This window comes from Podarcis cretensis, assembly GCF_951804945.1.
Source record: "Podarcis cretensis genome assembly, chromosome: 3".
Taxonomy (NCBI): Eukaryota; Metazoa; Chordata; class Lepidosauria; order Squamata; family Lacertidae; genus Podarcis; species Podarcis cretensis.
Genome location: NC_137172.1, coordinates 58,257,261 through 58,271,824, shown reverse-complemented (window position 1 = coordinate 58,271,824; position 14,564 = coordinate 58,257,261). Strand labels below are relative to the sequence as shown.

Sequence of the window (14,564 nt, the reverse complement as noted above, 5' to 3'; positions counted from 1 at the left end):
GCATCAAGAGACCCACTAGTTCTCCACTTCTTCACTCTGATCCAGCAGAGCTGCTATTGTCCCCCAAGCTTTCTGGTTTAGCTTAATTCTGGGAAGAATTGCTTTAAATTTTTGGAGAACAGTCAGTACATTTAGCCATCACAGTTCAATCTGAATCCACTGCTTTCTTTTAGGTTAATATTCTTCAACAGCTAAAACAGTTGCTGTAGAAAATCAACATATCAGTAAAAATATATTTTGGTGCAAAATGGCAAAAGTTGATAAAGCGCAATCCTTCTTGCTCTTTTTAGGAAACACAAGTTTTTAGGAAACACAAGCACAAAAAGTGGCTCTATGAAATAGCTGGGCTACCACTACCTGAGTGCCTAGCAGTGGTCCTACTTCTTGTAAACACTAGGATGCTGCCATAACATTTGCATCTGGGAAAGTCTTCCCATACCACATGTTGAAGCAGTCAGGCTACTTACTGCACTATTGAACATGTTATATCCAGCAAATAAAGAAGTAGTGCAGTGGTTAGAAGCAGGCTGCAACATGTGAATGTGGAGTACAGAAAGCTTTCCTTGAAGCAGCCAATTTGGCCGCAATGCTGTGACTCTGTAGGGAAGCAACAGCTAGATATTTCTGCAGCATCCTGGGGGAGGGAAAGTTGCTCCATACAGTTACCAAAGAGTTGCTCTGTTACTTTTCTCAGGACAAGGTTCTGGTCTAATTTTTGAATTGGATGTCAACACCTAATGAATTTGATATTTTATCTTAAATAATTATTACCTTGGTAAATCAAACAGGTAATTATGAGATGTGTGACAACATCATCAAGGTCAATGAGCTCTTTCAATGTTCGTTTTACAGGCCAGGCTCAGATAACAGGCGTCATGGTGGCAGAGAGCGAATGGTCGGTGGCAACGAAAAGGGAAGCTTGTCCATGGAATCCACCAAGGAGACCCGCTACTGTGCAGTGTGCAATGACTATGCTTCAGGTTACCATTATGGTGTATGGTCCTGCGAGGGATGCAAAGCCTTCTTCAAGAGAAGTATTCAAGGTAATAACATTGTTGCTACTTAGCAAATACATGACTTGTTGTAATCAAATAATTATGCAATATATCAGAGAAAAGACTGTACAGTGGACGCTTGAGTTGTGAATGTGATCCGTGCGGAAGGCACATTCGCAACCCGCAGTGCTGCATCTGTGCACGTGCGGGTTGCAATTTGGCGCTTCTGTGCATGTGCAAAGTGCGATTTAGCGCTTCTGTGCATGTGCGACCACCGAAACCCAGAAGTATCCCATTCTGGTACTTCCAGGTTTCGGCGCATCCGTAACCCAAAAAACCCGCAACCTGAAGCATCTGTAACCCGAGGTATGACTGTACCTGTAAAATTGTGAAAATAAGCTTTGTAAATTATAAGCTTGATAATGCTAAGCTACATTTCAGGAGCTAAATTGCATTTGAAGCCCAGAACAAAAATAAAGAAAAAAGTGGGGGTGGGGGTGGACACCCCCAGCATGTTCACCATCAGATGATTTTGATTTGTTTGGTACACATATGACATGCCTGCTGGATCAGGCCATTGGCCCATCTAGTCTGGAATCCAGTTCTCACAGGGGCCAGTTAGATCCCTGTGGGCAGCCCGTTTGGAGAGATCTCTTTTTGTTTTAGCCACTTTGAACAATTTGGTATCATCAGCAAACTAGGTTACCTCACTTCTTACTCCCAACTCTAAATGATTTAAAAGTTAAAAAGCACAGATTCCCATATTGAGCAGGGAACATCACTTTCTGCACCCGTCCATTGGGAGAACTGCCCATTTGTTGCTACTGTCTGCTAAGCTTATTCAGGAGTCTTTGGTGAGGTACTTGGTCAGAATCTTTTTGAAAGCCTAATTACAAAATGTCAAATGGATCACCTTTATCTATATGCTTGCTGAAACTTTCAAATAGATTACTGAGACAGGGCTTCCCCTTGCAGAAGACATGCTGGTTCTGCTTCAGGAAGACTTGTAGTTGATAATTTTATTTTACAATGCTTTCCAACAGTTTTCCTGGAACAGATGTTAAGCTGAGTGGCCTGTAGTTTCCAGGACCTCCCCAACCCCCACCCCAATTCCCATGTATTCAGCAGTGCTCCTTCATCACACTCTGCTTGGTTCAAGAACATTTTTCTGGCTATTGTGATAAAAACACACTTTTGTGATAAAAAACAACAGGCACATACAAACAAGGAAAATTGAATGGAACCAAGACCCTGCTATAGTACTTTACAGTTCTGGAACCCAGCCCTCTCAAAAAATAATAATAATAATAAAAATGCATACGCCTGGAAAACTATCTCTCATAAGATCTTACTACGGCTGTAGTAGAACTGTGCGTGTTTATAATTTATGCAGCATTCTTTAGGGTATGGAGTGCAATGTAGTTCTTATGTCATTTGTTCACACAACTATGTGATTTTGGGGAGTGTGGGGGAAGGACTGCCAAAACGAAGGACTAGTTGTAGGAGGCCTAGAGAATGATTGCAGAGTATATGGTTCATTTTCAATGGGCTTATTATCTACAAAGTCTTAAACACCTTGAACCTTGAGAATTATCCCAACTGAAAGTCACTATGACAAAGCAGGTGCACAGAGAGACAGAGAGAGAGCCTTGGTGGTTGCTGAACAAATGTTAAGCTTTTTCTCACCAAACACTTACAATAATTGGGGTTAGGGACAAGTGAAATGTTATATTGTAAGCCACATTTTATCATTTCTGTATTTATTTAAAAGCATCTTCTGAGATTTCAGTGAAAGTATAGCAGGCATGGGAGAGAGGCTCCTTAACTGTTTCTGTCTTCTTCATCGAGCTGCTTTTCAACCTGCAAATGGAAGATGTGTCAGAAAAATAGCCAGAAGGCAAGGAACAGAGCTAAAAACTTGGATTCTCATTTAAGAGAATAAAATGTTGGAGGAAGAAATACATACATGTGTCTGCATGCAATATGCAGACTGGCCCTTAAGGTCTGAACACAGTTCTATAGTGGTATATGTTAAGGAAGGAAAACCCTGTAATGGCATGATTTTAAATGATTTCAAATCATTCTGCTGGCATTGTGTTAGCAAGTTAGTTGAAGTGATTGCTCAATCAGTAAGCAGGGGAGGGGAAAACATGCACATGCAAATCCAACTGGAAAATAGGTTCACCTGAGTGGGTCCATTCCCTTTTTAAATAAGGAGAGATGAACATGTGGGGGTGGAAGTCGACAGTAGAGAAAAGGTAAAGGCCCAAGGGCATAACAAGTTGCACCCACTCCTGACTCAACATCTGCAGGGGCTGCTGCCAAATCCTGGAGATAATGTAACATTTGACAGAACATATTTGTGCTGTAAAGAGAAGCGGCATAATTTAATTCTACTTTAGCTTGGGCAGCTCTTAGCATTATTACACTAGCTTACACTGGTGCAACTCAGAGCACACACAGAACATACAAAAGCCAATCAACCTTTTTCGGATCCCTTCAGTCAACTTTAAAGAGCACAGCTAAAAATACCACAAAAGAGCTTAAAGCATTTAATATTTAATAATCGGTGTTATAAAATACAGTTGCTTTTTGGTACAGTTTAGAAACTGCAAAGTATGAGCTCACTGCAACAGGTTCTCACATGTGTTAGCCTCAAGAATCCTGCTTGCTTGATATTGAGGAATCTTCTTCTGGATAAGACCTATAAAATTGTTGACATCTGTCAGTCTCGGGCGACAATGGAAGAGTGTGTTTTTGGGGTGAAGTCAGACTGTTGAAGAGTTACAGCACCTGCTATGGCTGTAGAGACCAAAACGGGAGAGACATGTTTTGTTGCAGTTGAGCAGATGAAGGCATCTGGTTGTGCTGTTGCAGTTGCACCATGGTGTTTCTTCTGTTCTGTGCTCCTCCCAGCTGTCATTCCTCCTCTGGTCACAGCCTTCAGTATGCTACATTATGCTTGTTTGTATCTCCAGTGCATGCTCATGCTCATATATCACCATATCTACACACGTAAGTTGGGCCTGCAATAAAATATTTTAGAGTATTATCTCCCTAAGAGGAGTGGTCATTGTAAGTGCTGCTCAGATGTCTTTAGGGGCAGGTTCAATGAGTGCACCACTACTCTTGGCTCTCATTGAAATTACGCGAGGGGAAACACCTGAGTAGGGCTTGTTTTACTATTTTCAGCAGACATGCTACAATTCTGCATCTTAGACTGCTTTCAACCATAGATTTGGAGTCGTGTGTTTGCCTCTGTGTGGAGAACTGAGCAAGGCTGCACATCATGGCCTCACTCCTTATATTGCATATCACACCACTCCCAAAGAAGCTGCAATAATCAGGACAGTTGATCACATTGTGATCCTGACCACATGGAGTTCCTATTCGTGAGTAGTTGCTGACTTGTAGCTTACCTCTTTGTAGATGGCCACATTCAGTGTGTGGATGTTGGGTAGAGCAGGCATGTGCAAATAATGCAAATGTCTGCCTGATTTATTTATGTTTTTAAATCTCCATGTACCTCTCTCTGTGAGCTTAACCATCAGTATTTTGTAAATTTACAGGTTCCTGTCAGATAGTTTTATGGTTTTTTTGTGTGGATGTTTTATAGCCTAACATTTAAGTACGCCTGAGTACCTAATATATGTAGAAAGCACTATATTATTTTTGGATGATCCCATTTCACTTAGAAATTGATAGGCATTCAACCACTGAAGGTCACTAACAGAAGGAATTCTTTTTTTAAAAAAAAGTAAAAGTAAAAATCCAGGTGTTAGAAATTGTTAAGACAATACATGCCTGGTTCTGCAACGCTCCTCACAATAATATACACTGGTTTGATTCATCTTGAAGCTACAGACACAGTAGGAGTAGCCCTTGCACCTGCATGCTCTTCCACACTAATTAGAAATTAGGTTGAAGGTTCATTAACCGTCATTCTGATCTCCAAATATATAAAAAAAAATAAACTAAAATGGAGAGAGAGGTATTCACCATTTACTGACAGTAAGTGCTTCAAAAGAGGTCAGTGACTTTTTCTGCTAGAAACTAAACCTCCTCTTATTCTAAGTTTGAGGGTTGGAATAAAGTGCTTGTTTTATTGCTCTCTCTCTCTTTCTTTCTCTCTCTCTCTACCCTCTCTGTGTGTTGTTTGTACAGTAGTTCACATGCTGTCTATTTGCAGTGGCTTTTAAGTACACCTTGTTACTTACATTACTTCAGAATGCTTGAGATTAGTTGGTGTAGCAAACATAGTGTCAACATTTCCCATTTTTAAAGGGGGAAAACCTGCTGTTGACTTCTATTGGCAGAGCTTGAGATGCAAGATTGATCTGCTCCTACCCAGCCTCACTTTGGATTGTTCTGCCCATCATGTTGATTTACTTTAGCCTCTAGTTCTACCAGACCAACACAAAACTCACACTCCTCCTTCCTATCTTTTTGTGAGGCTGCCATTCGGTCTTAGGTGCTGAAGTGGCTTCAGCTAGCCTTGCTGCTAGCCTCTCACAAACACAAAGGTATTACTAAACTTTCATAATCTTCCCCTGCCAGCAAATCTCCATGCTCTGCCGAGAAGCATCCTTATCCACGATCAGCGCTTAACTTGAGGATAAGATTATTTGTGTATTTTTTCACCCTTTTTGCTAATTATTGCTCTGAATAGCTAACTATACAACTTTTTTCTTACTCTAAGAGCACCATTTCTGTTTCTCCTTACTCCACTGCATTTCTCTGAAGTGTGTTTGGCAGTGGCTTCAGTTGCTATCTCCATGGAGGAGCCTAGAACACAAAAGCACTCAAGTACTAGTTTATCACTCAGTTTAATCTCCTCTCCATAAAAGTTACTTGAGAGGGGAAAGGGGAAATATCATAAATATCATTCGAACAATGGCTCTTGACTACTGCTGATGTTGTTGTAGTATAAATAGTTATGTAGCTGTAGTTTCTCTCACTCTGAGCCACATGGAAAAATAAAATCGCATTTGTGGTTGGAGTGCACTGAGGAAAAAGTACTTTCAAAACCGTACAGGATTTTGCAGCATGAAACTATCTATCTATCTATCTATCTATCTATCTATCATCTATCTATATATATTGCATTTTTTTGTCTCATAATATAAAAAACATTCACGTTGTCAAAACAAAAAGCTTTCTATTCTGTAATGACAACGTAGGAGCCCATTTTATAGTAAATTTTATATTCTGACTGGAACAGTAGACTTCAGCCATCTGCTGAAAAGGGGTACTATTTCAGCATGTTCTGTTTCAGAATGTATTTTTGTTGCCATTTTGTACATTAGATCCCAAAGATACTTAAACACATTTACCCTTCTTTTTGGATTGGATACAGATGTCTGACTTCAGTGAACATAAAAATATTATGCACTTGGATCTGATTATAGAGCAGGAGATACAATAAGCCAACGCTTAGGAAACCTAGGTTTGTCAGCTTTCTTGCATAACCAGCACAGCTGTCCAGCGTGCTAGAAAGCCAGCCTGGATCCATGCAACACCAGCCACACCCTTTCCTCATTCAGCTTCTTCCCAGAGCCCTTAGGCAAGGAGAAGCCAATCTGTAGTTTTCCAGTTGTTGGACTACAACTCCCATCATCATTAACCATTGCCATGTGGCGGATGGGAGTTGCAGTCCAACATCGGTTGCCCATCCCTGCTGTTTTCTTACCTTGTCAGTCTGTGTTGCATGGGTGTGTGTGTGTAGTGCCTCAGTTAGGATCCAGTAGATGTGACACCACTTCCTCATGCAGCTCTTTTCCCAGCCAGTCTTCTCTGATTAGCTAATGAAGCCACACACAGTTTTCCAACTCCTGCTGTACCTAATGGTTGAACAAAGAACATCTGTCTTTCTGTGCTTGTTCATAATAGCAGATACGCAGATACACAGGATGAAACTTTGCAGCTAACCCAATAAATTCTTCCAGTATATTTTCTCATGCATCTGATAAACCTTTCTCATGCATCACAAATTCACTTGTCAGCCTGAATTTGTGTTGCCCATTCTACAAATCTTAACAACAACAACATTTTAAAAATCAAACAAATTAGAGAATAGCATATAGGATCAGTCACGGGTGACACTAATAAGGGCTCATCCTTGCTGTCACTCAATTTGTATTTTTATAGTTTTAATTCCCTTGGATCTGAGAGCTTTTCTTGTTGTTCTGCAGCTGTGCCTTATGAAAACCCAATCTTCCCACTGAATTGGATCTTCTTAAATGTTTGAAGGATTTGAAGAGAGCCATTTATTTTTTTTTATAAATATTTATTGAGATTTTTTAGATACAAAATGCAAAAATAATAAACAATATAGCATGGATCATAACACATTTTTCAGAACTTCTTTGGACTCCCTCACGTCTCCCACTCCCACTTACATCATTATAAATTTTTTCCAGCAATTTATCATCTTATTTATATTCTTAAATCTTGTTCAGTTAATTTAATCTAATCTCCAAAAATTTTATGTTTCCCTCAATCTCACTTATCTTCAAGTTCAAATCTAATTCATTGGTAGGCAATTATTTATGATCTAGCATCCTTCTTAGCATTCAACCAAATTACAATACTTTTGTAAATAAATCTTGAATTTCTTCCAGTCTTCTTCAACCCTCTCTTCTCCCAGGTCTCGAATTCTGCCAGTCATCTCGGCCAGTTGCATATAGTCCATCAGCTGCATCTGCCACTCTTCCAGTGTGGGTAGATCTTGAGTTTTCCAGCTCTTAGCGATGAGTATCCTTGCTGCCGTTGTTGCATACATAAAAAATGTTCGGTCCTTCTTTAACACCTTCTGGCCGACAATGCCCAGAAGGAAGGCCTCTGGTTTCTTAGTGAAGGTATACTTAAATACCTTTTTCAACTCATTATATATCATTTCCCAGAATGCCTTCACTCTAGGGCAGGTCCACCAGAGGTGAAAGAATGTTCCTTCATGTTCTTTACATTTCCAACATTTATTATCAGACAAATGGTATATTTTGGCAAGTTTAACTGGGGTCATGTACCATCTATATATCATTTTCATTACATTTTCCTTCAAAGCATTACATGCAGTGAAGTTCAGCCCAATGGTCCACAACCTTTCCCAGTCCTCAAACATAATATTATGCCCAATATCCTGAGCCCACTTTATCATAACCGATTTAACCATTTCGTCTTGTGTATTCCATTTCAGCAGCAAGTTATACATTCTTGATAATACCTTAGTTTTTGGTTCTAACAATTCTGTTTCCAACTTCGATTTCTCCACCTGGAACCCTACCTTTTTGTCATTTTTAAAAACTTCTTTAATCTGAGCGTAATGTAACCAGTCTCGCACTTTATCCTTCATTTTCTCCAAACTCTGCAATTTCCAATTGTCTCCGTCTTTTTCTAATATTTCCCAATATTTTGGCCATTTGGCCTCCATATTGAGTCTCTTTCGGGCCTTAGCTTCCAGAGGTGAAAGCCACCTCGGAGTTTTGTTTTCCAGTAAGTCTTTGTATTTTGTCCAGACATTAAAAACTGCTTTCCTGACAATATGGTTCTTAAAGACCTTATTGATCTTAACCTTAGAAGAGAGCCATTTTTAAATAGTATACATTCTAGTCAATATAGGTTTTACTGATGCTAAATGTAAAGATCAATTTGTCAGTTATGAACTAGGAACATTTAAAGTTAGCTTTTTGGCTCCATACTGCACTATTAAACAGAAGAAGTATATTTTCACCAGCCAATTTCTTTGTCATCTCATGAATATAAGAGGATATATATTTATTAGAAATCCCCCTGTAGAATATTCTCCCAAGTATGTGTTCATAGGAGTGCAGTCATAGATAAATAAAATAGTCAAATTTAACTCCTTTTTTAATCAATGGAACATAAGCTAGCCCTGATTAACTTGCCCCATTGATTTCAATGGGGTCCAGCAGGAGTTAAGTAACTTTTTACTTAACACAATTTGTATACTAATTCTCAAAACCTCTAAGTAGTTTACATAAACATCTTCATCTCCTTTTCTTTAATCTTCACCTGCTTTTTCTTTTGAGCCCCATATCTTAATGGGATGATAATCTTTTTTGCCTGTCATTGACAACAGATGTATTTTTTAAAAGTATTCTGAAACTTAAGGAGAGAATTGCATACAATATTTGGGTTACTAATGGATTGCCATCTTGAATCCATTTGCTGTTGCAATCCTTTTTTTCCTTTTTGATGAAAAGCTGACCTTTCAATATTAAAAAAAACCCATTTGTATGTTGGTGTCTGATAAGTTATTTGGCATATTTGGCATTCTCCCAAATTTTGTTTAAGATTCCTTTTGTTTGCCACATGGAATATGTAGCAGTTAATAGAAGCTCAGTTTCTAGTGCATGTAGGTCATCAGTATTTTTTCAGTGTTATGTCCAAATCAGCCTCTTACACAGAAATGAAACAAACCCTACGTGCAACCACAACTTTGTTTGGCCAAGACCTGTTCAGCTTAAAATCAGTTGCTTCACCTGAGATTGAACTGTGTGTACTGCTTATGACATTCCCATTTCTTGACCCAAGCCAAGAGTTCAGAATGCTCTGACCTAAGCAGAAGCCCACCGCAGGACTTATTGTAGCCAGGCGGGGGGGGGGGGGGATTCTAGAAGGAAGGAACATAAATCTGCATATAGCTAAAAGAAGGAAGGAACTCTGAAGCCTACCAAGCATAGGCTGAGCCCAAATTCTTATTTTTAAGGGTCTCAGACCTCTGAACCCAGTATAGCCTACCTTCATACATTTTTGAGTTTGAATCGTTACAATTCTTATCTTTAGTTAATTTATGTTATCTTTAAGGCTTTTGCTAGCAAGTTTGCTTACTGGGGTCATGTTTTCATCTTGAAAACTGTTTGCAACATTTCAAGTCTTTCGATTGACGCAGATGAAATGATATTGCAACTTCTGAAAATGTAGTATAAATAACTGAAACAACTACATTTTGTGGAAATAATTACACTGATACGTCTCATAAGCCCTTCCATTAGAATAATCCCTTTCACTCAGAAGACATTGAACTCAGAAGGTTTGACAGTTTCACACCAGACGTTCCACGAGGCATTTTAATTAACAAATATATCATTGACAATTGCTGACTATGTTTGCATTTAATTTACAAGAGCTGATTGATATGCATGTCTGTTCACTCCCCTCCAATATTCAGTGGAAATAAGAAAATAGCTGACTTTGTTCTGAGAAGCACACTCAGTTACTTCTTATACCATCCGTAATTTAACTTTTCATCATGCTTTCTAATACTGAACTAGGTTTTCCTGAGGCAAAAACAGGGGAAACAAGTTAGCTATGGGGAAACCCTGAGTCTTGCAGGACTGGGGGGGGGGGGGGCTTGTGAAAGAACCTCAAGGATAGCCACATCCTCCTCAGGACCAGCTCTGTCTGGAAATCTCCTCCTGCTCTTCCGGGCTTGGAAGAACCCAGTGCTTTTTTCAGGGGGTACTTAGGGGGGGTACACAGGACTGACATCTTTTTTGTTTTTTGTTAAAGAGTTAAAGACTTACTGTAACCACTTCATGGTGAGTACCATCATCTATTTTTCTAGAAATGTCCCTCAATAGCACCAAGCTTAAAGGCAAGGTAAAGTCTGCTCCTCCAGCAGCACTCAGACTCCAAGAACTTTTCAAATCATGAATGTATTCCCTTGCAATGCTGCCAGAAGATGGGCAGGCCAGGGAGCACACATACTATTGGCTCCCAGTAGGCCTAAGAGGACTCTGGCACTTGACATGTTATATAATGTGTTTGCCTTGGGTGACTTGGCAGAAAGGCAGTATAGAAACTCCAGAAATAAATGAATACATAAAATCATACTTTTTAAAAGGAAAATAAGTTCCTATAGTGAAGGCTCCAACCTATAATAAAATAAGATCCCTGCTGGAAGAGGCCAACGACCCATGCAGCCCAGCATCCTGACCTCACAAGCAAAACATGAGCACAGCAGCATGCTCCCCAAGGCAACACCTCCCCAAACCCCAGAAAATAAATGCCCATGCTTCTTTTATCTCTTTACTAATACATCTGCTACAAACGTAATTCAAAATCCTTTGCAACATTTGATTGCAGGCCCCTACTTGTATTAGTTGAAACCTAAATACCAGGCTAATAAGTGCAATGTAAAATTTAAAGGGGAAAGTTTCAAAGGGCAATTATAGTGGGAGACAGGAATTCATTAACAAGTTTGATTGCATTTCCTATAGTTTATTTAAGAACTGTGTGTGTGTTCCTCATATTTTAAAGAGTAAGTTTCCTTCCATTTGGTTGTATATTGTATTAAGATGTGTTTAGTTCTGCAGCATGTTGTTGCTTACTCTTCATCTTTGGTGCTCACCTTGTTAAATGCCGTGTTTCCTTGGGCTGGGCTGATTAAATAAAATATACTGATCTTTCTTTCTGCTAAGCAAGCATTTCTGGACAAATGCCTTAATCCAGCTGTTGTGGTTGTGCACATAAAGCCTCTAAAGAAAAGCCATTAGCACTCCCAGAAACTATTTGGAAGAAGTAAGTGTATTGGATTTTATCTCTATCCATGCCCTCTTCCTTGCAAAACACCTGATTTGTGTGATTACTGAAAGCATCCATAGCAGCTTTTTACATATTACTATTATTATTTACTTTATTAAATTTTGAATCATCTTCCACATAAGTCTCAAGCCAATTTACAGAAAAACAACTAGAAGTTGCTTTGAAAACAATAAAGATGGGTTTATAAACAATATAAAATAAACACCTAAGGCAAATGCATTTTTAAGCTAACTAAAAAAGGTTGTTGAAACAAATATGTTTTCAGTTGTTTTGGGAAAGTAAAAATAGAAACCCAACAGATTCTCTTCCGAAAACAGGGCCTGCCACACTGGAAGTCTCTAAAATGCAACTGAGCATGCTCAAAAATGCAAGGTAGCATGGTCAGCTGCAGCAATGGAAGTATGTGCCCTTTTACTGCCCACAGTTGAAATCATACTTCACAGCACTAGAATACAAGGGAGGTCTAAATAGTGAACGAAGAATCAGACACTATGAATGTATGATTTAACACCCAAAAGAGTTAGAAAGCCTGTGTCTAGAAATCACACATTTTTGTATGTTTTGAAAAATCTACATTGGAACTGAACTGAAGATACCCAGAGCTCCAAAGCAGAGAACATGCTCAGTTTCTCGCCCTCTAGTCAATACCACGACCCTGTCCATACTTGCTGTCAAAAGAAACATGAGCAGAAGTTATGGGGTCCCACTTCACTGATAAAATGTAGGTGCGTATAATGTGGCAGAAATATAAAAGGAAACTCCCAAACTAAGGCCCTCCAAGATGGCCAAAGGAAGGGCGAGATGTGTCCTTGTATTTCTACTTTTATTTGGGAAATATCTTTAGATATATCCTAGATCTAAAAACAGTGCATTCAATTTATTAGCAATTCTGACCCCTACATCAAAGACAGATAGATAGGGGATTAATTTACTACATTATTGTCCTCTGTATATCAACAGTTACAACAGTTGCCACAGTAAGTTTGAAACCTCCCAGAAGTCAATCATTTGGACTCCAGTTTTACAATACTATTCATGTTTCCTTAAAAATGAAATAATTCTGTTTCCCAGTTTGCTTATATTTAGAATTTTACAGCAATATCTAACACATGTTGAAATTATGATTATTACAAATGAATTATGCTGAGTCAAATGAAGTAAATCCAGGTTCTAGCATATCTAGCATAGTATTGGCATATATTTCATTTAATGATATATTTGTTCAGCAAAAAGCCAACTTGAGTGTTTATTTGGGGGATGTAAAAATTATTGTGAGTTTGTAAGTGGGATGAGGTCAGTTCTAAAGCTTCCATAATTTATTATTTGGTGTATGTAAAAGAATTTGGGTGTAAAGGTTGTTGTGAGTTTGAAAGCATGGTGAAGTCGGTTATAAAGGTTCCATTATAATATGTGCAAGTTATAATTATGCTTGTAGAGGCACAAGGTGAGAGAGAGCAATATAAAAGATTGGCTTCATGAAAAGAATTTAGTGAAGTGAGTGAATGAGAGAAAGCTCTGTTAGTTTATTTCAGCATAGCTGGAAGCTTTAAATTTATTAATTTTGTGTCGCTGTTATATTAAGGTTTGTTTTGGTTTGATTCCTATCCAAATCTGTTCTAAAGCAGTATGGCTGGAGTAAAGCAGTATGCTCAGTTGGGACAGAGCACACAGAAGCTATGCATCATTGCCACCATTTGCTATAATCTGTTATGTTACTGTAAGAAGGGAATTAAAATGTTTCTTTTATAAAGGCATATGAGTACACAAAAGCTTCTATCTTATAAAGCAGTGAGTCATTGAGAGGCGTTCCCCTGCCTCTTTCTGCTCCTGCAATGGAGAAGGGCATGAGGTTCTACAAGAAACGTTTTTCAAAGTTCCCTGCCCACCTGGTGGCAAAGCTGGACAAGGGAATGCCTCTCACCGACCCAGTGAGCGGGGCGGCATTCCACAGAGCTTTGCTGCTGGTCCCTTTCTGCCACTGGGGTGGGGGAGACCAGCGGAAAACCTGGGCAGTAGAACGTTGTGCCTCCCTGCTGCTGCTGAAGCCTCCCTTACCTGAATTGCTTCTGTGGTGGTAGGGCAGTGGGGACACTTGTGGGAGTGCCACCTCCTCAATTTCCACCACCTGAGGCAGTTGTCTCACCCTGCATCATGGATGGGCTGGCTCTGCTCTGAGAGAAGGAGGGGGAAACAGTCACACTTGCAGTCAGAAGCCCCAGCTTAGATTCTTCCACCAAAACACAGCTCAGCTGATGGACAGTTGCATAGCTGCTGGCAATTCATATTTCCTCCCACCCTCCAATGCAAGTAGTTGAAAAGAAAATGTGATGTTATTGTGTTAGTATTTACACACACACACTTTATTTGTTGCTGTTTGCATAGGATTTCACACGAGGAGATGTTGTTCAACAGCGTTCACATATCTCTCCACAATATGTTGCCTGGGCCTGAGACCTAAGAGGTTTGCCTTTCAGAACAGAGTGACAAAGTTGTGCCCTCCAGTTGTTGTGGATTCTAGCCTCAGCCCAGATGGCAAATGGTAGAAGTGATGGGAGTTGTAGCCCAAAAACATATGGAGTTGGTCACCATGACTTAGATCTAAAAAGAGAAAGTTGTTCACACAACAGATCACTCTCATGTTCAACACCCCCTGCAACCTACTACACTCACAAAGCAACATCACCACTCTGGTTGGTCAAGAGCCCCTCCTTGATGTGTTATGTTGCAAGAGGCTGCAGTGGGAGAACGGAATTGTCAAGAATTGGGTGGCGGTGCACATGATGCTCCTGCTCACACAAGCTGCCTCTTCCCAGTTGTTCATGATTCTCTCTCCCACTGACATGGCTCATATTATATGGGGAGAGGCTTCAGGTAGAAGGAAGGGGTAAGCAGCCCTCTCCTTGTGCAACCTTTCTTAGTGCAGATGTTGTGCCCTCCAGTCTATCATAAGTTGAAAGCTGCCCTATGTTACTGGTTGACTTTATATAATAAATATAGTAAGTT

At 39.6% G+C, this 14,564-nt stretch overlaps 2 protein-coding genes across 6 annotated transcripts in view; one reads left to right on the top strand and one right to left on the bottom strand.

Moving 5' to 3' along the window:
* The window catches only part of ESR1 (estrogen receptor 1), a 205,466-nt gene that overhangs the window by 104,497 nt on the left and 86,405 nt on the right, over window positions 1-14,564 (top strand). For all 5 annotated transcript variants that reach the window (XM_079971531.1, XM_079971532.1, XM_079971529.1 and 2 more), the window contains one exon: window positions 853-1,043. In XM_079971531.1, the coding sequence (XP_079827657.1) occupies window positions 853-1,043 (191 nt within the window). The remainder of the gene's footprint in view (window positions 1-852; window positions 1,044-14,564) is intronic.
* The window catches only part of LOC307213408 (uncharacterized protein), a gene marked incomplete at its 3' end in the record, with an annotated part of 117,316 nt that overhangs the window by 43,919 nt on the left and 58,833 nt on the right, over window positions 1-14,564 (bottom strand). The window lies entirely within an intron of this gene.